Source organism: Hoplias malabaricus, chromosome 3, assembly GCF_029633855.1.
Source record: "Hoplias malabaricus isolate fHopMal1 chromosome 3, fHopMal1.hap1, whole genome shotgun sequence".
NCBI classification, from domain to species: domain Eukaryota; kingdom Metazoa; phylum Chordata; class Actinopteri; order Characiformes; family Erythrinidae; genus Hoplias; species Hoplias malabaricus.
This window is the reverse complement of record NC_089802.1, coordinates 32,102,278-32,129,087: the sequence shown is the minus strand read 5'-3', so window position 1 is coordinate 32,129,087 and position 26,810 is coordinate 32,102,278. Positions and strand designations below refer to the sequence as shown.

At 41.7% G+C, this 26,810-nt stretch overlaps 1 protein-coding gene across 3 annotated transcripts in view; it reads right to left on the bottom strand.

Annotated features, from left to right (window-relative positions):
* Nucleotides 1-26,010, bottom strand: part of adam11 (ADAM metallopeptidase domain 11) — a 42,538-nt gene extending 16,528 nt beyond the window's left edge. For 2 of the 3 annotated variants that reach the window (XM_066663699.1, XM_066663698.1), the window contains exons 1-11: nt 25,711-26,010; nt 23,760-23,917; nt 17,836-17,912; nt 17,666-17,732; nt 12,613-12,695; nt 9,020-9,083; nt 5,228-5,291; nt 2,768-2,883; nt 1,867-1,941; nt 1,632-1,703; nt 871-1,037 (exon numbers count right to left, since the gene is read on the bottom strand). In XM_066663699.1, coding sequence (XP_066519796.1) covers nt 871-1,037; nt 1,632-1,703; nt 1,867-1,941; nt 2,768-2,883; nt 5,228-5,291; nt 9,020-9,083; nt 12,613-12,695; nt 17,666-17,732; nt 17,836-17,912; nt 23,760-23,917; nt 25,711-25,768 — 1,001 coding nt within the window. In that variant the 5' untranslated portion in view covers nt 25,769-26,010. Of the gene's footprint in view, nt 1-870; nt 1,038-1,631; nt 1,704-1,866; nt 1,942-2,767; nt 2,884-5,227; nt 5,292-5,578; nt 5,743-9,019; nt 9,084-12,612; nt 12,696-17,665; nt 17,733-17,835; nt 17,913-23,759; nt 23,918-25,710 lie in introns of those variants that run through there. The other variant, XM_066663700.1, reaches the window with a different exon arrangement.
* Nucleotides 26,011-26,810: the final 800 nt, after the last annotated feature.

The window sequence follows — 26,810 nt, the reverse complement described above, 5'->3', positions numbered from 1 at the left end:
CAGGGAGAACACACCACACTCCTCACAGACAGTCACCCGGAGGAAACCCACGCAGACACAGGGAGAACACACCACACTCCTCACAAACAGTCACCTGGAGGAAATCCACACAGACACAGGGAGAACACACCACACTCCTCACAGACAGTCACCCTGAGGAAACCCATGCAGACACAGGGAGAACACACCACACTCCTCACAGACAGTCACCCTGAGAAAACCCACGCAGACACAGGGAGAACACACCACACTCCTCACAGACAGTCACCCGGAGGAAACCCACGCAGACACAGGGAGAACACACCACACTCCTCACAGACAGTCACCCGGAGGAAACCCACGCAGACACAGGGAGAACACACCACACTCCTCACAAACAGTCACCTGGAGGAAATCCACACAGACACAGGGAGAACACACCACACTCCTCACAGACCGTCACCCTGAGGAAACCCACGCAGACACAGGGAGAACACACCACACTCCTCACAGACAGTCACCCTGAGAAAACCCACGCAGACACAGGGAGAACACACCACACTCCTCACAGACAGTCACCTGGAGGAAACCCACGCAGACACAGGGAGAACACACCACACTCCTCACAGACAGTCACCCGGAGGACACTCCCTGCTGTACCACTGTGACACCCTTGATTAAAACAGGTATCGAAAAAGTACCTACTGCTGCTAGGTATTTTAAATCTAAAGAATAGTTCCACCTAGTTTTTAAATAATACACTAAAAAGAGAAAAACACAGACTATAATGTGGACGACTTTCACATGTCTGAGAAGTGCAATGAAATTGGAAGCAGTAAGGTTTCTGTATTTTGTGTGTGTGTGTGTGTTTTCAGTTCAGTGCAAACTCACGATAAAAGGTGTGCTGTGTCACTTTTCTCCTTGATGTTTTCTCTCCTGTACTTCATGAAGTCACGCAAGGTCATGAGGGGGTCATCTCCCACCGACACCATGTTCTGGGACGACCAGGTTTCCATGGCGATGAGCACGATCCGAGTGTTCAGTTGTTCTTTGTAAATCTAAATTTAATCCAAATTCAGCAGCAACAAAGACAGACCACAAGCCAATAATGTGGGTGTAAATATTTTTAGAAATTATCAATTACAACAAATCAACAGAGGTCTTTTTGTGGTTTTGAATTGAAGTCGTTTTTTTTGTGTGTTTTTCTACACATGTTACTGAAGTGAAAAATATATTAAATATTAGCTTAGACTCAGATTTACTCATTTTGGCATTTTGTCGCTAATAGAGAATATATCCAAATTATTTCCAATAAATTTCTTCAAAAATCAATGTTGGCTTTCTGTCAAACCAAACAATTTAGATACCACTCTCTTTCACTGAAATATAACCAACACATCCAATCAAACTCATTAACAAGAACACACCTTCCATTGATTAATTTGTAATGAGAAACACAGTCATTAAAATTAACAATAAAATTTTTTCTGAAAATAAATCCATACTTTTTTAGTCATTGCCAATTCCACATAGCACTCTCCTTATTGCACAGTGCTATCAGTCTGGGAGAGTAAAGACAGCACAGGCTCAACATACTTGAAGCAGAACCCTAATTGCTTAATTTAGTTGTATATTTCTCAGTTTGTACGTACTGCGTCAGCCATGTTGACGACGGCTTTTGCAAAGTTGCGTGTCTGAGCTGTGGATCTGCGCATCTGCACAAACTGTCAACAAAAGAAGTGTGTTAATGTAAGCACACACACACACACACACACACGCACACACACACACACAGTACATACATTAACTCACAGAAACAAGCATACAAAGACTCACAAGTGCAAAAAAACACTAACACAGACACACACATAGTTGTGGCAGGGTTACCAGGTCATAGTCGTTAACCACCAGCAGCTCCACATATTTGGTCTCAGTCTGGACAGTGCGCTGGGGTCTCCGGATCTGGACAGAACACACACACCAAACACACAGAACCAATGTAGAAAAGTATATGATACATCAGCCGTGACTACGTTTCAGTGTGAGTGTACATACATGAGTGTGGGTCTAACTTGCGTAAATGAATATGAGAGGTCACCAGTGCTGACCGTCTGACACTGTAACTATCATCTATCGCATTCTTCTCCTGTTACTAACATGGACATTACTGCTGACCACTTTATAGTTAAAGAGTCCGTATCCGATATCCAGTACCCCACATCCTGGATCTTATTTTTCCTTTTATTACGACACTTATGACTCTTGTGTGTTTATTTACCAAGAAAAATTCAAATTCATCCTTTTTATGAAAATTTTCCAACCGTTCTTCACTCCTTAGAATTAAAGAGTGTATCTTTGTTGCTGTGCCTTTAAGACTGCTATATGTAAATGAGCTCTGTTCTCCTTTGGTTCTCCTGTAAATTGTGCATTGTTCCAAAAGCATAAATTCACTGTGATTGGATGGAGAAGCACTGCTGTGGGAAGAAAAATGGACTGGTTTTGTGACATCACTAACCACATAATTATGCTAAGGCTGGCTAGCAGTGCACTGAGCGATGGAGAAGACGGTGGGCTTTACTAAACCACCAAACTCTGTCTCTCTGGGTGGGGAGGAAGGCCCTGCTTCTATCCCCAGTACTAGCATCATTTAGCTGTGCAGTTAGCGTTCTCCTCCAAGCATGCTGAGCTTCAGTGATGTGATTGGGAGAGATCTAGCTAAACTAGATAAAAATAATCGGGAGAACCTTGTTTATGCTTTGTTCCCTTTTCTGCTCGAGAAACCGCTCACCTGCCTTTTGGCCCGTCTCAGTCCGGAGGTGAAGGTGGGACTGTCTGTGTCCCCAGAAAGCACTGTGTCATCTTCAGCAGCAGAGTCACTTTCAGAGTCATGAGATTCAGTGCATTCTGGGAAAGAGGGAAAGAGAGCGAGAGAGAGAGAGGGCAGTTAGAGAATATAAACCTTCACAAACAAAAGCACCTTGTCATCAGTTTTCAGCTGATCAATAGAGGACTATATTACTGCACTATGATCCACGAATGATCAATAAACTGCAGACAGAGTGGAAAGAAGGCAGAGAGAGAGACAGACAAAGAGGCAAAGAGAGAGAGAGAGTGTGAGAGAGAGACAGGCAGAGAGAGAAACAATGAGGGAGAGGAGGGAGTTTGAGAGACAGAGCAAAAAGGAAACATGAAAGAGAGAGAGAGAGAGAGAGAGAGAAATATTCTTTTTAACACAGAGATAAGAAAAAATGTATTTTCTTAAAACACCATTTTTTTATTTTATTTATTTTTTAGACAATACTTATTAAACAACACTGTTTAAAGCTTTGACATAATGTTTTTTTTTGTGTCAATAAAGCAAATCTTGAACTTGAACATGATAAGAGGAGGCAAGAGAAGAAGGGAGGGTGAGAGGTGGGGGAAAGGGACAGAGAGAGAGAGAGAATGAGAGAGAGATTATAGTCAATAAACTTAACACCATCCTGTTCATGGTTTTTTTTCAGGTTTTAAACCTTAATGCATAACCTGTTTGTCTTTTATCTCCTGCGTCAAGTTGAAGTGCAACAGTGGTTTATAATGATTCACTCACTGGGCCTGGTGCCGTTTTAGCCGTGAAAACATCCAGCATCATCCATCTTGTGTATAAAGGAGCAGGTGCTCTACTCTAAATGTACTGCCCTACTTACAGCTCTAATCTCACACACCTGACTCCACACACTCCTGGAGCCCCTGTTTACCTGGAGCAGGTGTGTTACATTAGAGTCTCAACACTTCAGGACTAGAAGCAGAGTTGTTAGGAGAGCACAGCAGTGGATTATGGGTATCCAAATACCCACTACCCTACTTTTTGCAGTGCATTGTGGGATGGTTTGACCGCACTGAAGACTGTCGACTATTTTTTCAGACACTACTACAAAATGGCAGAATCCTAAAATAGCGCACTATATAGTGAACAAGGGGGCACATTAGTGCTGGGCGATATGAGCGCAGATCAATATCATGATTAATTTGACCTTTTATCACGATTATGATTAATAAACGATTATTTTGTTTTTGTGTTTTTGACTCAGTGACGAGGCTTGTGCTGTAAATATGCTCCAGTGTTAAAGCTGGGATATTTTTTCTAATGTTACCGGGAGCTTGTTCCTCTCTTGTTTTTTGAGCACTGTTTATATTTGGTGTGTGATTGTGTTTCGGCTGAAGCTGTATTTTCTCAGTGATTACATTTGACTTCTTTTTGTTCAGTCTTGTCTTAATTATAGTCAAAACATGACACGTCCAAACCACAGACAGTGTGTTTGTCTTTAGCATGAGCTACTCAAGTCGCTCGCTCGGTCGGCCTCAGAATTTAGGTTACTTCCAAGTGGCAGATAGGAGAAGAATCACATGACTACAGTGTGATTTTAAAGGGACAGTACATGAATACACAGTGGGGACATAACAGAATAAAAATAATCAATATAATCGATATAGACCAGATTCTCAATATCGATTTCAATTCCTTGCCCAGCCCTAGGGCACAGTTTTGAAAACAGGACAAGTCTCTTAAAGTCAGTTTTCAGTGACCTAAGTTGAGTTTGTGTGTGGACGAATGGGCAAAGCACATACAAAAATGTATGTGCTAAAAAATACCCATTTACCTGTGGATCTATTGCCACGAACTACCAGAATTAGATACTCCCTCATCCAACATGAAATAAAAACGTAATGTGTGTGTTTGTTTCCCTCTGCTGCATAAACAGCTTATACTCACCAGGGAAGACTTTAAAATACATGTTGGAATACATGCAGCACATGCTGTGAGCGTTTGATGATATTCAGCTGCACGCACCTGAGTGAGGTCAGCTACTGATGTTGGACGATTAGCTCTGGATTAGCTCACAAACTCCGCTCCAACTCATCCCAAAGGTATTGATGGAGCAACAGCGACATTTAGCCCACACCTTCAAGCAACACTTGGCAGTATTTTTACCTTAAAATTACAGCTTCAATATCACTGTTTATGCTTTACTGACCTTTAATAGGGAGAGCACAGCTTCTGTTGCAGCTACTTCAGACTCAGCACTGCAGAATCTACACTATGTACATTTGAAGGAGGGCTGGTAATCAAACCCCTCACACTCCATCCCCGCTTCCCCTTGATTTCAGGATGGGGACGGGAACGGGGGGTTGGAGTGGGGTTTGTGATGAACTGGATCACAAACCTCTCTGACCTGGAAACACCATGAGCTGTGTGTGTGTGTTTTACCTGGGCAATGTGGGGTGTTCAGTTGAATATCTGGCATCCTGTAAACGACATGAACATTCTGGGTCTGTACACACACATACACACACACGCACACAGCAGAACAATAAAGGTATTGTTAGTCAGAATACACTACAGTAGCAACACTGTACTTAGAGCTGTTTAGATGCAGTCATCTATGAATGCCTCATAAATACTGCGCTGTGGCTTAAGTTACACACTGCGCCTTACACTCGTCAAACAGTAAGTGGCTCATGGGACGGCTGGGGCTTTACGGCTCACTCTCGCTCTGATTGTTTTAAGTGATGTGGAACAGCGGGCTCAGGCTCCACAGATGTCATACCCTTTGCGTACCATCAAGACGGGCAGGTAGGATTCTGTTGCCGCAGGAGTGTCACCATCTGAAGATCCTGGCTTCAATCCCCACCTCGGGTCACTGTCTGTAGAGAGTGTGGGGTGTTCTCCCTGTGTCTGTGTGGGTTTCCTCCGGGGGTTCTGGTTTCCTCTCACAGTCCAAATATTGTATACCGTGCAATCCCTCTATCCATCCATCCATCCATAAATCTGCCCTCCATTCTAATCTTACTTATATCCCCCATCCATCCATCCATCCCCCATCCCCCATCCATCCATCCAAAAACGCACATCTCCTCTTACTATTTATTCGACCTCCCACCTACACATCCGCCGTCCATATTTCTATCAATCCATATATCCATCCATCCATCCATAAATCTGCCCTCCATTCTAATCTTACTTATATCCCCCATCCATCCATCCCCCATCCCCCATCCATCCATCCATCCATCCAAAAACGCACATCTCCTCTTACTATTTATTCGACCTCCCACCTACACATCCGCCGTCCATATTTCTATCAATCCATATATCCATTTGCCACTTCAACCTAGAAGGACCTAGAACCTCCAAAAATACACCTCTCCTTCCAAATTCTCATCTTTCACTTTAATGTTTCATCCCTTCTTCCATCCATCACAGTTTGAGGCTTCAGGAGCTTTGTGGCGTAAAGCTCTTCCTCTCCACAAATTAGCAATAACATGTGAGTGCTCAGTGTCCCACAGGGCCATTACATCAACCTCACAACAGCACGATATATTATTCATCCACTCAGCCAGACGGAGAGAGAGAGAGAGAGAGAGAGAGAGAAACAACATGACAACAGCGTTAAATACTTCATGAAAATGACCCATCAAGTCCTAGTGAGGGGCAGCAGGGAAGGTGCGGCTGGGTAAAACGGGGAGGGGTAGGAACCGAGGGGTATAAAAGAACAGATGGGAATGTAGGGCAGGAAAACTGAAAGGAGAGGAAAGAAGAGAAAGACTCTGAATGGATGGAGAGAGCGTGAGAGGACGCGATATTGATCCGTTCATCATAGCACTGCGATAGAGTTGTGCTTACATTACAGTGTGGTGGAATGGAAAAAAGGCCCTGCCCTGCCCTCTCTCTCAATCTCCATCTCCATCTCTCTCTCTCTCCCCCACCTCCCTCTGTTCTTGGGTCAGAAGAGAGAGCATGACTTTCAAATGGCAGTGTGATAATGACACAGCAAAAGCACATGTACAAATAGAAGCAGGGGTTTTGTTGGTGTCAGAATTGGTTTACAGTCGCACGCTGAACCAGTGACTGTTCTGTTCCAGCTTCTCCACATTCAACTGCATGCAACTGAGTTTATTCATTTACTCCATAATTCAATTACTACTTCATCCATTCTTCTGTTCTTCCATCCTTGTTCTAGGCTCTAGGTTTTTCTTTCCACACAATCACAAGCAAACCGCCTCCAGTCGAAATGACCGCTGAGATACAGACACAACAGGATTAGACCCTCTGGGGTCGAAATACATTTTCTTGATTTTTGTATATTGTCGTTGTCCAAAGAAAAACATATATCTCCATTGTTGTGAATCTGTGGTTTACTACGCTTCAACACAGCAACTGTCCTTCACACTGTGTGTAAAGCTCATGATGAATGGAAAAGAATAGAAATGCTCCAAATTGACTTTGACTAAAATATTTTTTACATTGACTTCCATTGAAAGTTCATTCATTCATTGTCTGTAACCCTTATCCAGTTCAGGGTCACGGTGGGTCCAGAGAATACCTGGAATCATTGGGCACAAGGCAGGAACACACCCTGGAGGGGGCGCCAGTCCTTCACAGGGCAACACACACTCACCTACGGACACTTTTGAGTCACCAATCCACCTACCAACGTGTGTTTTTGGAGCATGGGAGGAAACCGGACCACCTGGAGGAAACCCACGCAGACACAGGGAGAACACACCACACTCCTCACAGACAGTCACCCGGAGGAAACCCACGCAGACACAGGGAGAACACACCACACTCCTCACAGACAGTCACCCGGAGGAAACCCACGCAGACACAGGGAGAACACACCACACTCCTCACAGACAGTCACCTGGAGGAAACCCACGCAGACACAGGGAGAACACACCACACTCCTCACAGACAGTCACCCGGAGGAAACCGGGTTCCTTGGAGCAGTGTGACTGCGACACTAACCTGCTGCGCCGCCGTGCCGCCCTCTATTGAAAGTTAAGAAAGCTTTTTCTCTTCTCCTGTATTTAACTTAATATTTGGAGATACATGTTTTCTTTGGACAGCAACCATATCTTTTTAAATATCTTTAAACTCACCGGCATGTAACATTCATTCATTTATTCGTCTTCTGTAGCCACTTCATCCTCATCTGCGTAGCCGTGCACTCTTAAGAAATATGTGCTACAAAAAGTTCTTTGTGCGATGCCATAGAAGAACCACTTCTGGTTCCATAAGGAACCATTTTTGCTGATATTTTGTAATAGGTAAAGAAACTTAAAATCGAGATAGGGACTTTTAAACTTTTACAAGTTTCTTCACACTCACACATGATTCTCTTTAAGGAACTAAAAGAGGCTTTCTATGCCATCAGTTAAAGAACCTTTTGTAGAGGCTTTATGTTTTAGGAGTGTGGGTCTGGAGCAACTGCATACAATTATACGCACTCACCCAGTCACAATTTCACACATCCAAGGAGCACCTGAAGGAAACCCACCTGCGCAGACACAGGGAGAACACACCACTGTGTGGGGACTGAACCCACGACCTCCAGCTGTGTGGTAGTGACACCACCTGCAGGGCCTGCAGGACCACCTGCAACTAAACTCGCTCGCCATTTCACATGTTCCTCAGACGCCGGCTGAATGAAAATGAAGGGTTTCTCCATGATGGGGGGGTCCTTGGGAATTTTCAGAGTGTGTCCACTGGTCAGTTTCACACAAAATGGAGAAAGACACTAAAACAAACCAGTTACACACAGCGAGAGGCAGATGATGTGTATTTTGTGTGTCTCAACCCCGTTTTTTTAAAGGGGGAACAATCCAAGAGCTAAGGTACACCCTTTAAAATCGTAAAATTAAAGTTAATTTGGATAAAAACATCTGTGAGCACCGGCTTAAAACTCCTTGGTGTGCGGTGTATTAGGTGCTAAAATGACTGGGGTCCACTTCTGAGGCACAGAACTGATAAACTAATGACCTTCCTCCTGTTTCTCTCCACTTTCATCCCTCGCTCACTGAAGGGTAGAGAGATGGAGAGGTGCTCTTTGCTCGCTGCACAATGCTGGAATGGGATTGTGTATCAACTGATGTTTTTTTTTTTCCATACCGCAACTCACAGATAGAGTAACACACTGCGAACAAGAGACAGAAAGATGGAGAGAGAGAGAGAGAGAGACTAACGTTTCAGGAAACAGACCATTACACAAGTGCTGACCTGCTTGTCGGAGCGCTGGACAGGTTCAATCCCATAAGAGAAGTTTCCATCAGAAAACATTCCCCTGCGCGCACACACACACAAACACACAGACAAAAAACGAGATGCATCACCTTTTCAGAAGCACTCAAAGCACAAACACCCCCCTTATACTACCACTCACTGGCCACTTTATTAGAAACACCCCCCTTATACCACCACTCACTGGACACTTTATTAGAAACACCCCCCTTATACTACCACTAACTGGCCACTTTATTAGAAACACCCCCTTATACTACCACTAACTGGACACTTTATTAGAAACACCCCCCTTATACCACCACTCACTGGACACTTTATTAGAAACACCCCCTTATACTACCACTAACTGGACACTTTATTAGAAACACCCCCTTATACCACCACTCACTGGACACTTTATTAGAAACACCCCCCTTATACTACCACTAACTGGACACTTTATTAGAAACACCCCCCTTATACTACCACTCACTGGCCACTTTATTAGAAACACCCCCCTTATACCACCACTCACTGGACACTTTATTAGAAACACCCCCCTTATACTACCACTCACTGGCCACTTTATTAGAAACACCCCCCTTATACCACCACTCACTGGACACTTTATTAGAAACACCCCCCTTATACTACCACTAACTGGCCACTTTATTAGAAACACCCCCTTATACTACCACTAACTGGACACTTTATTAGAAACACCCCCCTTATACCACCACTCACTGGACACGTTATTAGAAACACCCCCTTATACTACCACTAACTGGACACTTTATTAGAAACACCCCCTTATACCACCACTCACTGGACACTTTATTAGAAACACCCCCCTTATACTACCACTAACTGGACACTTTATTAGAAACACCCCCCTTATACTACCACTCACTGGCCACTTTATTAGAAACACCCCCCTTATACCACCACTCACTGGACACTTTATTAGAAACACCCCCTTATACTACCACTAACTGGACACTTTATTAGAAACACCCCCTTATACTACCACTCACTGGACACTTTATTAGAAACACCCCCCTTATACCACCACTCACTGGACACTTTATTAGAAACACCCCCCTTATACTACCACTAACTGGCCACTTTATTAGAAACACCCCCTTATACTACCACTAACTGGACACTTTATTAGAAACACCCCCCCTTATACCACCACTCACTGGCCACTTTATTAGAAACACCCCCCTTATACCACCACTCACTGGCCACTTTATTAGAAACACCCCCCTTATACCACCACTCACTGGACACTTTATTAGAAACACCCCCCTTATACTACCACTAACTGGCCACTTTATTAGAAACACCCCCTTATACTACCACTAACTGGACACTTTATTAGAAACACCCCCCTTATACCACCACTCACTGGACACTTTATTAGAAACACCCCCCTTATACCACCACTCACTGGACACTTTATTAGAAACACCCCCTTATACCACCACTAACTGGACACTTTATTAGAAACACCCCCCTTATACTACCACTCACTGGCCACTTTATTAGAAACACCCCCCTTATACCACCACTCACTGGACACTTTATTAGAAACACCCCCTTATACTACCACTAACTGGACACTTTATTAGAAACACCCCCCTTATACTACCACTCACTGGCCACTTTATTAGAAACACCCCCCTTATACCACCACTAACTGGACACTTTATTAGAAACACCCCCTTATACTACCACTAACTGGCCACTTTATTAGAAACACCCCCCTTATACCACCACTCACTGGACACTTTATTAGAAACACCCCCTTATACTACCACTAACTGGACACTTTATTAGAAACACCCCCCCTTATACCACCACTCACTGGACACTTTATTAGAAACACCCCCCTTATACCACCACTCACTGGCCACTTTATTAGAAACACCCCCCTTATACTACCACTCACTGGCCACTTTATTAGAAACACCCCCCTTATACCACCACTCACTGGACACTTTATTAGAAACACCCCCTTATACCACCACTCACTGGACACTTTATTAGAAACACCCCCCTTATACCACCACCCACTGGCCACTTTATTAGAAACACCCCCTTATACCACCACTCACTGGACACTTTATTAGAAACACCCCCCTTATACCACCACTCACTGGACACTTTATTAGAAACACACCCCTTATACCACCACTCACTGGACACTTTATTAGAAACACCCCCTTATACCACCACTCACTGGACACTTTATTAGAAACACCCCCCTTATACCACCATTCACTGGACACTTTATTAGAAACGCCGCCCTTATACCACCACTCACTGGACACTTTATTAGAAACACCCCCCACTTATACCACCACTCACTGGCCACTTTATTAGGAACACCCCCTTATACCACCACTCACTGGACACTTTATTAGAAACACCCCCCTTATACCACCACTCACTGGACACTTTATTAAAAACACCCCCCTTATACTACCACTCACTGGCCACTTTATTAGAAACACCCCCCTTATACCACCACTCACTGGACACTTTATTAGAAACACCCCCCCTTATACCACCACTCACTGGCCACTTTATTAGAAACACCCCCCTTATACTACCACTAACTGGCCACTTTATTAGAAACACCCCCTTATACTACCACTAACTGGACACTTTATTAGAAACACCCCCCTTATACCACCACTCACTGGACACTTTATTAGAAACACCCCCCTTATACCACCACTCACTGGACACTTTATTAGAGACACCCCCCTTATACTACCACTAACTGGACACTTTATTAGAAACACCCCCCCCTTATACTACCACTCACTGGACACTTTATTAGAAACACCGCCCTTATACCACCACTCACTGGACACTTTATTAGAAACACCCCCCACTTATACCACCACTCACTGGACACTTTATTAGAAACACCCCCCACTTATACCTCTCCTCACTGGACACTTTATTAGAAACACCCCCCACTTACACCTCTCCTCACTGGACACTTTATTAGAAACACCCCACTTATACCACCACTCACTGGACACTTTATTAGAAACACCCCCCACTTATACCACCACTCACTGGACACTTTATTAGAAACACCCCCCACTTATACCACCACTCACTGGACACTTTATTAGAAACACCCCCCACTTATACCACCACTCACTGGACACTATTAGAAACACCCCCCTTATACCACCATTCACTGGACACTTTATTAGAAACACCCCCTTATACTACCACTCACTGGACACTTTATTAGAAACACCCCCCTTATACCACCACTCACTGGACACTTTATTAGAAACACCCCACTTATACCACCACTCACTGGCGACTTTATTAGAAACACCCCCCTTATGCCACCACTCACTGGACACTATTAGAAACACCCCCCACTTATACCACCACTCACTGGACACTTTATTAGAAACACCCCCCTTATACCACCACTCACTGGACACTTTATTAGAAACACCCCCTTTAAACTAACACTCACTGGACACTTTATTAGAAACACCCCCCTTATACTACCACTCACTGGCCACTTTATTAGAAACACCAGGGCTTACCAGAGACCATGGCAGGTGGAGAGAGCCGCCCAAGATCCTTTGAGCCCTCGGAGAACACCATGATAGTAGCAATGTTCTCCTCCCTAAAAAAAACACACAGTATATTATTAATATTCTCACAAGAAATTATTATATGTATAGTGCTTTTGTCGCAAAGCAGCATTCTAGAAATGTGTCTCCATACAGAGAACAAATAAAGCCACTCGTCCTCGTCGGGTATTTATCATTAAATAGTTTAGTGTAAAAAATAATGTATATGCTTTTTCACCTTAATGTATTTAATCAAGTGTAAGACATGTTTGTGTCCAAACTTGGCTTCTGTAGTTTTGCACGATAGCTGCAGAACTAGCATAGCTAACAAGTTTGGGAATTTTATGTACAATTAGCATCATGCTAACTACTTATTTAAATCATCTCACACTTCCTTCAGACTGTGTAATGGCATTTAAAAATCTCTAACAGACTTCATTATGAGATTTCTGACACTGTATGACACAAAGTTGCCAATGAATATACCAAAAATATGCAAATGAACACCAACATTTGAACATGTTGCTTAGCTGAGAACAGTACAGGTAGCTTTCTTGAGAGCTGAAGTTTGTCTGTACTTTTTTCGTTTAGGAACGTCTACAAACAGGTTAGGAATTCACAAATATACTCATAGACACAGCAATAAATACACAGACATGTAGACACACACACACACACACACACACACACAGGAGAAGTAGGTGATCTCACAGTAGGTTAGGTCAAAGCAATAATGATCGTCTGTCTTCACAGTTGCAGGTGATACATAAAACTCTGTCTCACCAACCGTGTGTGTGTGTGTGTGTGTGTGTGTGTGTGTGTGCGCATATGTGTATATGTGGTCTCCACATTTCATTAAAATAAACCAAAATTAAAAATAGTGGTGAATCCCCAAGGCTTTTAGGGCTTCAGGCATTATATAATGTATATACAAATATAATGTATAACTTGTGACTGTTGTATTTAAGCTCTGAAAGAATAGCAGTAGTTTTATGGCATTACTAAGTTTACTTTGGTAACTAAAGGGTAAAATCTTGAAAACCCCAATGGAAAACTGTCTAACTACAGCTGTCTTCTATGTGATATTCAGGTAGATACAGCCTAGCAAACACCCTCTTAGGACTTCAGGAGCAGAACTGGTCAACCTACTGATACACATTTACAGTATCACCAGTTAAGTCTGTCATTATGCTACAGTGTAGTTATTACAGCATTAATGTAAGAGTGATGGAAAAATGCGGATGAACGCAATACTAAAAATGATGATAATGAAATTAATGATGACAATAATAATAATAATAATAATAATAATAATAATAAAGAGGTAATAAACTAATAATTTAATAATAATAATAAACTAATAAAATAATTATGTCAATAATAATAATAATATTAATAATAAAAGAGATATTAAACTAATAATTATATATATATATATCTTCTGATTTTGTAACAGATAAGCGTAACCAAGATAACTGTCTATTTCTTATTAATATTCAGCAGATCTCATCAACATAACGCACCATAGCGGCTAAACACTTCAGGTCAAACACCAGATGGACATGCAGACACACACCCACACACACATACACACACACGTACACACGGGTGCTAAGTGGCCTCGAAGCACACGCCCACACACTTGCAGCCGTTTTGAAAGTGGTGCGAGTGGCTACAGCTGGTGTGTGAGAACAGGTTCATCCTTCAGAAGCGACAGTTCTGTCAAAACAAAAAAACATATACAATTTTATCCCTTACCCTAAATGACAAGACAAGTCTGGTGTCTGAAGTTCGGCTCTTTTGTTTAGCGCCAAATAGAAGACAGCGGACCACAGTTGGTACACTGAGGGCAAAGCTGGAGGCCCACTGGCGTTTTAATCAGCATTTCCTGGGTGGCCCAGAGACTTTTTAGCACTTTTCACAATCCAGTTTACTCATTTTTTCTTTATTATCTTCTCTTGAAAGACCAGCAAATCATTTTAATCCAGCAGTGCTAACATTTTCAACCTAATAATTTTATCAGGCCTACTCGTTAGTGTATTTCTCACAATTGTTGGTAATAATTGAAAAAAATATTATATTATTAAAAGCCTAAAATCTTTTTTAGGAGATTAAAAACAAGATTAGTAAGATCTTGTACACAGGACAGTAATCTGAGTGGTCCTGACAGTCTGTGATGATTAAGACATTCAGTTAGCACAATGCTAACTGCTGGAATAAAAAGTATTAGCATTGTGCTAATTGAATGCCTTAATCATCACAAACTCAGCTTGTTACTTCATCTCAGATAGACATATTTATGCATTTTTTGAAACTGTATGATACTCTGTAGTCTAAAAATTTGAACACACAGAGCTAAACACAGCAGTTTTTATTTCCAATTATTGATTGTCACAAATTCTAGTGCAGCTATTATATATAGTTTACTTATAGCAAGTATGAAAGGAAACGGGATGATCTGGACCAGTTGTACAAGACCTTAAGCCCTCCATGCCCAATGCCAAGAGGAATATAAAGCCCCCAAACATGAGGCTCTGTAACAGTGAAACTGTATTCTCTGAAGTAATGGAGTTCTATCAAATTCCTCAGAAGTGTGGAGGCTGTTACTGTGGTAAAATGGGAGAGATAATATAAATAGTATATGCACAGGTTTCCATCCAATTTTGATCATATAGTGTGTCTTAAACATCCATTTTGTCCACAGTTTTTAATGAACAGTCTCTTTCTATCTCTCTCTCAGATTTGTTGAGTTGAATCAGTGCTACCGGTTGGCGGTTGTCATGGCAACAGCGCTCCCATTGGCCATGTGTGGGTGTGCGGGCCTAACAGTGCATGGTGGGAGGGGCGGACAGATGCTTTCCCAGAATCCTTTGCTTTGACCAATATGAGGGATTCAGTAGAGAGAGAGGATGTGTGTGTGTGTGTGTGTGTGTGTCCTAAACATGCCATTCTTTCTCCCTTTACATTATTGTCTTCCTTGTATATAGAGCTGTGTGATACGTACATGACATACAATAATTAGTCAATGGTTTTTGAACACACGCTCATCCCACATTTCTTCTGAAATGAATGGTGTTAGTAGGAGGACTGCAGTGACTTTTCTGGAAAGGTCTTTCACTAGAACTTGGAACATTGCTGTGAGGATTTGATGGCATTCAGCCACAAACATTAGCCAGGTACTGACGCTGAAAAATTATTTTGAAATACAGCTCTACAGTTTGTAGAATCTCCTTAGCATTAAGATGTGATACACCAGAGCAGCTGCACTTGAGGTCAGCATAATGCCAAACATCGGCTAGTGGGGTTTAAAGCATTCCAGCACTGGGCTGTGGAGCAGTGGAACTGTGTTCTCTCTGGTACTTTTGGAATGGGATATAGTAGCTTTGAGATGCAGAACTAATCACCCAACGTACCTGACCTCACAAATATGTGGCTGAATACCATCAAATCTAAAATCTGACTTAAATATCCTAGAAGAGCAGACGATTCTACTCCACATTTACATCAATGATTTCAGAAAATATATCGGCTTTATGAAAGTCCACAGGTTTTAGGTCGGAGTTCTCAAACATGTTTCATTCTTAGAGACAGCAGCATGTTTCCTGATGTACTGTACAGGATCACTTTTGCTCTAGAGCACACTACACATGCAAAGGTAGCGTGTGTGTGGGTGTTTAGAAGCCACTTTTCTCTTGAGTTTGTGTGTGTGTATGTATGAGTGTGTGTGTGTGTGTCTGTCCATCTGGTGTTTGACCAGAGCACTTCACTGCTGTGGTGTATTACAGTGGCTGGCAAAGAGACATGATGAATTTTAATGTGGGGAAAGCAGGTTGCTGTGGTTACAGAAATCTGTCAGTAAAGCGTCCCATTTATGGACAATTTGCAAAGTATTGTACTGACAGTTACGACCACTGGAGTAGCCCACCAGCTCAGAGGTGGAAACTAGTGAAGGACAGAGAATGACAAAAATGAAAGCAGTGTCAAACAATGAATGAATGAATGAACACACATCTGATTTAGTAAATAACATCCAGTAATATTTTTAATTTAGGTCTTATCCACTCTCAAGTTCATTGTTTCTGTAATAAGTGATCATTCAACAACTTATATAAACTAATATCCTCTACTGATATCCTAATTAAAGTTAAACAATAAAGTTCAGGATTATCAGATTTTTCTGAGAATAACGATATAAACTGCAGTTTTCTACTGTGCTGATGCTTTTGTTAGTTTGCTGCTCATTAATTTGTAACTTTACTTCCATTATGTTTGTGACAGGTTAGATGAAGAAAAGGTCTATATCATTAAAGACTGTAAAGATAGTAATCAAAAAACACTTTTTATAAAATTCAAAAGAAATTTCCTTACAATTTGCTAGCTCTTAACCCTCTTTGCATGCTCTAAACCGGTCTAATGTGTTTACAAATACCCCGTGCCCATAAATTAGTAAATAAACAACTGTCTCGGCCCGATATGCTAGGCTTTCTCTCTCTCTCTCTCTGCTCCTGGAAGAGGCATCAGGAGTTTTAAACAATGGAGAGAATTCCAAATGTTGGAAAGCAAAAAAATAAATGAGGACTGCTCTATTCCTGCTCCATAGGCAGGTAATATAGGCTTATATTTGCTGTTTTGGATCACTTAAGGTGGAAATGTCTCCAAACTCAGGAGACGGTTAACTGCATTAGCGGCAGTGCTACAAAACTAGACAACTTGAGTTACAAATTAGTTTCTGTAGTAATACAAACAGTGAATAAAAATGTACAGACACGTAAAATTTCAGCTGGGTACAAACAACTGTCGTTTTTCCCCCTCAAACCTTAAAAAATGCAGAGCTTAGAACTGTGTGCACCCACAACTGTAGACATTCTTTTTAATGTGGAATCAAAAGAGCATAATTGTAATGTAGCACAAGCTATGGAATGTAATATATACTCCACAGACCCACAGACACAGACAGACAGACAGACACACACACACACACACACACACCCCCTAACACTACTTAGAGTCAGTTTCCTCCCACCTGATTTTGAGATGGTGTTCCATCTTCATCAAAATGTCTTTCTACATAATCTGAAGACAAGAGATCACTACAAAGGGAAACACACACACACACACAATTTATATGCCATTAAGTAATCATGACTGCTAGACAAATAGCTATATACAATGCCCAAAAAATTATGTACTTACTGGTTGAGGTCCAGGTCCAGAATAAAAGGTGTCCCGAATGCCTTCACCAAAAAAGAGATTCGAGCTAGATGAACTGGCTACAGAGAGATAGAGAGAGAGAGAGAGAGAGAGCAGGAGAATTAATGAATGAGTAAACCTAATAAGCTTTTAAAGGAACACTATGTAGTATCCATCCATCCATTATCTGTAAGCGCTTATCCAATTTAGGGTCGCGGGGGGTCCAGAGCCTACCTGGAATCATCGGGCGCAAGGCGGGAATACACCCTGGAGGGGACGCCAGTCCTTCACAGGGCAACACACACACACACACACATTCACTCACACACTCACACCTACGGACACTTTTGAGTCTCCAATCCACCTGCAACGTGTGTTTTTTTGGACTGTGGGAGGAAACCGGAGCACCCGGAGGAAACCCACGCGGACACGGGGAGAACACACCAACTCCTCACAGCACTATGTAGTATGTTTTACCTTAAAATTACAGCTTCAAAATCATTATGATGCTTCACTGAGCTGCAAAAGGGAGAATAGAGCCTTTGCTGCTGCTATTCCAGGTTCAGCACTGCAGAAATTTCACTATGTAACTTTTGGAGGGTGGCAGGAAAACAACCCACAACCCCCTTCCCACCGATTTAAGTACAGTGCTGTAAAAATGAATTACATTAGGGAAAGCCCCGGGAGCTTAAATCCCAAATCTTACCTATTGATCTTTTAAAGTGCTACTGTTCCATTTAGTGTTGGGGTTAAAATTTCTCCCCTTTCAAAGAGATAAGAACCCGGTCTTGTACGAGTAAGTAACCACCCGGCTGTATGACTAAGATGGCGTCGACTGGGCTGATCTATGTGGACTCTGACTGAAGTCTCAGAACATACTGAACTGAGAATAGTTAAGAAAGCCAGGGAAATTCCAGAACTGGTCTCGTACCTGTATCTAGAGGAAGTGAAATTAAGATAAACATCCGCTACCAACAGAAAGGTTTATTAAACCTGTTTTGTTAAGACTTCCTAAGAATGCTTAATCATAAGTCTTTAGAAAGGTGATGGTAAGGTATTATATGGCAGAAAGTCAGGATACAAAATGTATTGTAACTGGTGTTCACTACCATGTTACAGCACATTGCAGTTAATTAAAATTCTTGTTAAAGAAAGAGAGAGAGAGAGAGAGAGAGAGAGAGAGAGAGAGAGAGAGAGAGAGAGAGAGAGAGAGAGCGCAAGCACCGAGGCGCACAGAGTGATGGGGTGGTTAGAACCAGAGAGGCCGCTTGCTGAAATAAAAGTGAAGATGGATGGAGACACTCTTTTTCTCTCCAGCTGTACTCGTTTAATAGCATCCATCTTGATCAGCACTGCAGCCCTGCCAACACACACTCACTTTCTCCATGTACACCCAATTACAGCTTCAGTGTGTGTATGCGGTTCAAGTTGGGTAGTGTAACAGTTCTGAGGTAGCGCTTCAGCACAGCCATAACTCATGGTGCCAATGCATGCACCTATTAGCATGATGCTAACTGAGTGTCTCAATCTTCTAATGTTTGTTTTGTTGCTAAGACAAATATATATAAAATTGTTAGTGTTTTGGGACCTTCTGACAATTAAATGCAGATACTTTTATTTTCATTGTCCCCGAGCAAAAATGTGTTAGCCCCTCAACCTTATTCCGTAATCCAATTATTTATTAGGAGCACAAGTCAACAAATTTTTGTAATGTATAATTGTAATTTAAAAAGTATATTACAAATTTTCAAATATAAACATTTTCCTGCCATTTTGTAATTTTATGATAACTGTTGTGAAATTTTAGATATGACAATGATACGAAGAAAAAAAAGTAACAAATATTAGTATAAAATACATTCAAATTTGCTAAAATCACCATCTTTGCGCTTTTTCATTTTTCTTGCCTTTTTCAAAACTACTTATTTTTGGGTTATATTTTGCTGAATAAAATGACAATGCTCACATGTAATATATGCAACATTTACCATAAAAAAAAGTGGGGTAGTGCCGCTGTCACACATGTCCAGGGACCTGGGGTTGTGGGTTCGAGCCCCACTCCGGGTGACTGTCTGTGAGGAGTGTGGTGTGTTCTCCCTGTGTCTGCGTGGGTTTCCTCCGGGTGACTGTCTGTGAGGAGTGTGGTGTGTTCTCCCTGTGTCTGCGTGGGTTTCCTCCGGGTGACTGTCTGTGAGGAGTGTTTGGTATGTTCTCCCTGTGTCTGTGTGGGTTTCCTCCGGGTGACTGTCTGAGGAGTGTGGTGTGTTCTCCCTGTGTCTGCGTGGGTTTCCTCTGGGTGCTCCGGTTTCCTCTCATGGTCCAAAAACACATGTTTGTTGGTGGACTGGCAACTCAGAAGTGTCCGTAGGTGTGAGTGTGTGTCGCCTTGTGAGGGACTGGCGCCCCCTCCAGGGTGTGTTCCCGCTTTGCGCCCAGTGATTCCGTGTAGGCTCCGGACCCACCGCGACCCTGTACTGGATAAGTGATTACAGACAATGAATGAATTAAATGAATTAAATCAAACTATAAAACTTATTTGTACACATAATAAATCTATCCAAATGTTACCCATTGTAAATTAGTCTGTTAAATTTGCCATAATCAAATGTAATTCCTAGCAACCCTGTAGACACTACACATCACACATAAATAAAAACTTTCTATCAAATGTGAAGTTAGCTAAAACATTTCAGTAACTAGCACACTATGAGATGGCCAGAAGAAAATGTAGAACTAATGAGAACGTGAAACATGAGCCTAGAAAGGGTTAAATATGTTTGTAAGTAGGGCGGCACAGTGGTGCAGCAGGTAGTGTCGCAGTCACACAGCTCCAGGGGCCTGGAGGTTGTGGGTTCGATTCCCGCTCCGGGTGACTGTCTGTGAGGAGTTGGTGTGTTGTCCGCGTGGGTTTCTTCCGGGTGATTGTCTGTGAGGCGTTGAATATAGTATAGAATATAGTCACCTCTATACCGAGAAACGTGGAACAATAGTGAATCGTCACAGAAGTGACCGTCCAATCAAAACACCTCCAAGAGCAATGACTCATACAACATCACTAAAAAATGTATGCCTCGCTCACCTCAGAGTGTTTTTGTAACCAAGTTTTTGAGGTAGAAAGCACTCTTCTAAATAATTATTTTTTCTCCTTATTTTAAATTGTATTACATGCAATGAGCAAAAGTACAGGAATTCAGAAGGGACCACCTACTGTTTCATATTTATGTATTATATCAAAAACCACATTTTTAGGTCTATTAGAGCTTACTTAACAATTCAACAAAGTTTGAGGTAAATGTGTTATGGTTTAGCCATGTATTTTGCACATTGCTAACTGGTGTACATGAGTGTCCTTAGCTCTTTAGCTAATAGCGCCACCTCAGAACTATATATACATCCTGGCATCTGGGACAGAAGGGAATTCTGTGTAAACTGGGTTTTCGACTGAAATATTAACAGCACAATGATAGCTTTAGCCTCTGAACTCCACACTGTATGACGTGGCTCAGATCTTTGGTTCCTGACAGTCAGTAGAGATCAGTAGTCACCACCCAAACCTGCTCAAAGTTATAGGGCTATAACATAACCGTTGATGGACAGAAGGGATGTGTGAGGCCAGTAATGGGAGCGCGACCACAGGTGTGAAATGCAATCGCTCTGAAATACCTGCTGCTCATCTCTCTCTCTCTCTCTCTCTCTCTCTCTCTCTCTCTCTCTCTCTCTCTCTCTCTCTCTCTCACACACACACACACACACAGAGAGAGAGAGTCAAACGGCTCTGACCTCTCTGATGGTTCTGACCTCTCTGCCAACAGCTAACATTCACCAGCAGTGTCACAGATAACCTTCACTAGAACGAGTGGATGATACAGTTTTAGGCCTGGCCTAAGCACCAAAATTAACAGCGCTTCTGCTTTTTCCACAGCTGAACTTTTACTTTTTCACACATTAAAAACTTCAAGCTTGAACTTTCATTAAAATGGCAAAATATTATAAGTATTTATAAATAAATAAATAAATAATAGAAGAAAAATAGTCCATTTATTACCTGTTTCCCTGAAACCTACTTATTTTTGGGTTATATAAAAAAGCAGGTTAATGTTTACATTTTTATGAAATATTATGATATTAAAAATAACATTATAATAATATAAAATCACAATCGGCAAAACAATAAGACCCATGAAATAAAATCTATAAACATACAACTATTTAAAAATATAAACAATATACTGACACAACCTGGTATTTTCAAAACAAAATTAAACATTTTTATTTATAAGCTATTAATATTTATTCATTATTAATAAATAATATTTCAGTGTGTATGTATTTATAAATATATATATACACACACATATATTCATGGGTTTTGTCTTGCAAACAAAACAAAAATAACCCAGTCTAGTGAATATCACAAAACACTTCAATGCAAAATGGTTGCACTTTTCCAAGCCATACTTTTCAGCACTCAATACTATTCCTTTTCTCCAGTTTCTTCTGCTTTTCTCTCTTTCCTCCATCTCCCACTTGCTTTAAACATTAATGAGGAAATTCTTCAGCATGCCAGCAGCTAATGGAACTATGCCGAGATCCGTGTGCATAATTGGCTGGGATTTGCTCATCTGTCACTTCACTTCACATGAGGAACACAGTGATGTTACAGCTAAAGACCAACTACCAACTCCATAAACACACACACACACAAGCTGTGCTACCACAAAACTCTTTACTCCAAAAACACATTCCATATTCTAGACTGTCTGAAGTTCAGTGGAATAAAGAAAGATTAGTTTAATGGAATGGTTAAATTTGAGCAAATATATATAAATATATTGTTTCCACATTGTGTGACTGTGCTGGAATTGTTGAGCCACATTTACGGTCCATTTTCCGTAAGCTGGCCTCTGCTACACTGCTGTAAAGTATACACTTACAGCCCTGGGTGCACTTAGATGCTGAGATGCTCACTTTATCCCCTCCCCCTGCCTATAGCATTCATTTTCATGGTCCATGTGTTTAAATTTCAAGCCTGAAACGGACATACGCAAGGTCAAACTATCCGTATCTCAGGTTAGACAACCTTTACTGGCCAAGGCTGTGATTGCAAATGCCTTGCAATTATTTTTAAAAATTACAGGGAACGTATACAAGTTTTCTGTTGTCTCTTGGTCAAAATACCACAAGGATCAAACAACACAACATTTTTCTACCCTCTCTAAACACCACTGTTCAGACTGGTTTCACATCCTGTTGAGAAGGAGACTCTGTAAACCAAATTTGAAGCGCCCAGGAATGACCCGTGAGGGCTTACTAGGTACTCGCATTCCTCTGTGCTTGTTTGGTTTTACTCCGTGTATTTTCTTATCATGTTGTCCATTATTTTCAGTTAGTCTTTTAACAAAGCACAATAGTTTGTTCATTCAATTATGTTGGCTAACACTTATGAACCTTTCTGTCCTGACACAGAGTTGTTTACACTGATCTTCACAGAAGTACAAATAAGTTTTTACCATGAGCTAAAGTTTGAACACTATGATATTTTCATCTACAACTTCACACGTTCACTTTTACTGTGACTGAAGTTAAATAAGTTGTGTTAAATATAATAAAATGACATGTGATGTCTATTTGGCTGTAGTTCTAGTTTGAGAAACATTTAGGGGATGAGCTCGTTTTAGTCAACTCTTTATTCATGAGTCGCGGAGAAGTGGCTAGCTAAGTCTAGATAATTCCTGTCATCATCATCATCATCTTTTCCGCTTATCCATTTCAGGGTCGCGGTATGATCAAATATAAATGATCAAATTAGTAAATAAATACATAAATAAATAAATAAATAAATAAATGCTGAACACAGAGGACATTTCTCCAAATAAATAGTGTTAACATGTGGTTAAACAGAAGACAGAGAGACAGAAGACACTCACATGTTCTTTGTCTGTTTCCTGTTTCACTCTGCTGTCCAGTTGGTCATGTGCCAGTTCACCATCGTCCACTCTTTGCTGAAGCCTCTGGGGCTCAGTGAGCTCCTCTCCCCCACCGCCCGCACGCACTGCCGCCCACTCCCCCACTGCTGAGCCCCAGCCTTCAGTGTGTCCGGCAGGAAGGATGTGATCAGAGAAAGGTTGGAAGAGGTCAGTAAAGAAGGGTGAAATACCTGAAATACACTGTGCACAATGTACTGAACAACGTGGACACCCTTGGTCAAGGGTTATTAAGTGAAAAAATACTGAAGTGAAAAATACTGATTTTGTGAAAATAAGTGCACTACAGAGGACACACTCAAATATGCCTTATTTTTTTCTGAATTGCTAGTGGGGTTACTGTCAGTGAGCTGCCGTTATACTGGGATAAACATAAAATACAAAATAATAGCATTTGTACATTAAAATGTACAGAAGTGTGTTCTCTGTAGAGAACATTTACTTGTTTTCATTCAGAAAAGTAAAAACTCAAATCACAGTGGAGTACAAACTTTTGCCCAACTGTTAATTTATGCAATGTAATGTTTATGCCAAAACTTTGAGAGTAATAATTTTTGTTTGGCTGTCTGCAAAGAAAAGAATACATTCCAGTGACCTTTGGGCTGGGAACAACACACACCAGTTAACAGCCATCTTGTTTCACCATTACATTGTGTCATTAACACCCTGACAATGAAATCTGCAAAGATATGGCACTTGTGAAAATCCTGCTAGCATGTTTCCTGCTAATAAATACAACACTGTGGTGATTTCATGTGCTCTTGTCTCATAACAGTGAAAGGACATGAAGTCATGAATCTGAGGGAAACTTAGTATGCTAACCACTTTTTACATTCTGTAAAAATGTGTTTAATTTTTCAAGCAAATGAAAAGCATTCAATGAGAATTATTCTTAACGTGATATCAAAATGTATAATTGCTGTATGTTTCAGTTGCTATAAAACATTATACACTTAGCAGATGTAGCATGTTAACTCTAGCCACATTCCACATTTGAGGAAGCACTGAAAGGTTGTGGATTTTTAGCTTTTATAAGAGATGTTCACTTTTTTTGAGAGAGAGAGAGAGAGAGAGAGAGAGAGAGAGAGAGAGAGAGATTTCAAATACATTTTTGTTATCATTTTAAAAAGCAAATAAAAAGCTTAATTTATTCAAGGTCGCAAAAGTCTTGATAACAAATTATAATTGCGATGACCTCAGGAAACTCCAAACATTTCACAACAAAACAAATGAGGATAAAATGTTTTTAGGGCTTTGGAAGATTTAACATCAGTAGTTTAGGATAAATTATTACTTTTCTTAAGTCTTTAGCTAATAATTAGCTAATGAGATTAATATCAGGGCGCCCCCTGGTGGGCAGGAAGCCCCTAGCCGTGTGTGAATAATGAGCTGCTGAGTTGAGTCAGGTGAGCAGGACACAGTAAAAACTCTGCAGTGCAGGTCAGCACCGAGGATCACATTATGAGGTCTACAAGTGGACATGAGTGGATATCAGAGCAGGAGGTCCTTCCTGCGTCCATGAGAATGCGAAGAATGCGGACACTGAATATTGAGAACACATTTAATATCAGAGTCACAGAAAGACAAGTTAAAGACGTAGGAATTAACAGGCCAACAAGTGTGTCACTAGATTAGCATCAGTACACAGCTGCAGCTGAACACTTCCTCTCGACGTGACACTGAGCGCAGTCTATAATAATGCAAACGCTTCTCAACGAGGTTAAAATAAGGTGGAGCGCGTTTAAACGGCGCAGTGGCACGAGCAAAGATGTGGAAACCCACCGAGATCAACATGACATTCCCCGCGAGAGGAGGGCGGAGAAAAAAACGGTCTTAAATGATCAAAACACACCGCGTTCCTGCCAGAAAATACACAAGCTCCAGCGCCGCTTACCTGCGACAGCGAGGCGCGCGGCTACACTGGCCCACAGGACGCAGAGCAAAGCCGGCATGGCGCTCACATATTCCCGCAGTCTCCGGAGCACAGAACCGAGCCCCCAAACCCCACCACGACCACCAGCCCGGCTTATTCACCTGGATATAGCCGGCATCGCGGACAGAGAGACACAGACAGAGAAAGAGAGGGACGCGCAAAATGGAAAGGATGAGGAAAAAGAGAAAGGAGCAGATGAGAGTCAGAGAGGGAAGGACATGATGAACTGAGAGAGAGAGAGAGAGGCAATGGACGCCCCACCCACACACACACTTAAATATACATTGGTTCCTTGGCTCTCCACACACACACACACTTATTACATAGGGCATAGTATACTATCAGATTGTAGTTCATACTTTGTTAGCCCCAATAGTCAAGACCCTCACAGAACAAGAAGGATTAGTCCTTCATCGGTGGACGCAGGATGCTGCCCACAGGACACTGTTGGTTCTATATTTTTGGTGTTTTCAGTCCAGCAGTTACAATGAGGGGTTTACAAACTCCAGGAGCACTGCTGTGTCTGATCCTCTCGTACCAGTATGGCACACACTAAGCTGAGTATGTTCCACCACCCAAATCATGCCTGTCCTGTGGTGGTCTTTAGCATTTATCTCCAGCCTCTGGGAGCAGACAGTGCAGTGTTTTGGGGAACAGAACGGGTTTTGTTTTAGAAGCAAGTGTTGTTTTATTCCCTTATGAATTATGGATGTGCTAAAAATGTTATAAACAGTGCATTACAAAGAAGAATACGTAGTCACAACTAGGTTATCATTCATTCATTCATTTATTATCTGTAACCCTTATCCAGTTCAGGGTCACGGTGGGTCCAGAGCCTACCTGGAATCATTGGGCACAAGGCAGGAATACACCCTGGAGGGGGCACCAGTCCTTCACAGGGCAACACACACACACACATTCACTCACACCTACGGACACTTTTGAGTCGCCAATCCACCTACCAACGTGTGTTTTTGGACTGTGGGAGGAAACCAGAACACCTGGAGGAAACCCACGCAGACACAGAGAGAACACACCACACTCCTCACAGTCACCCAGAG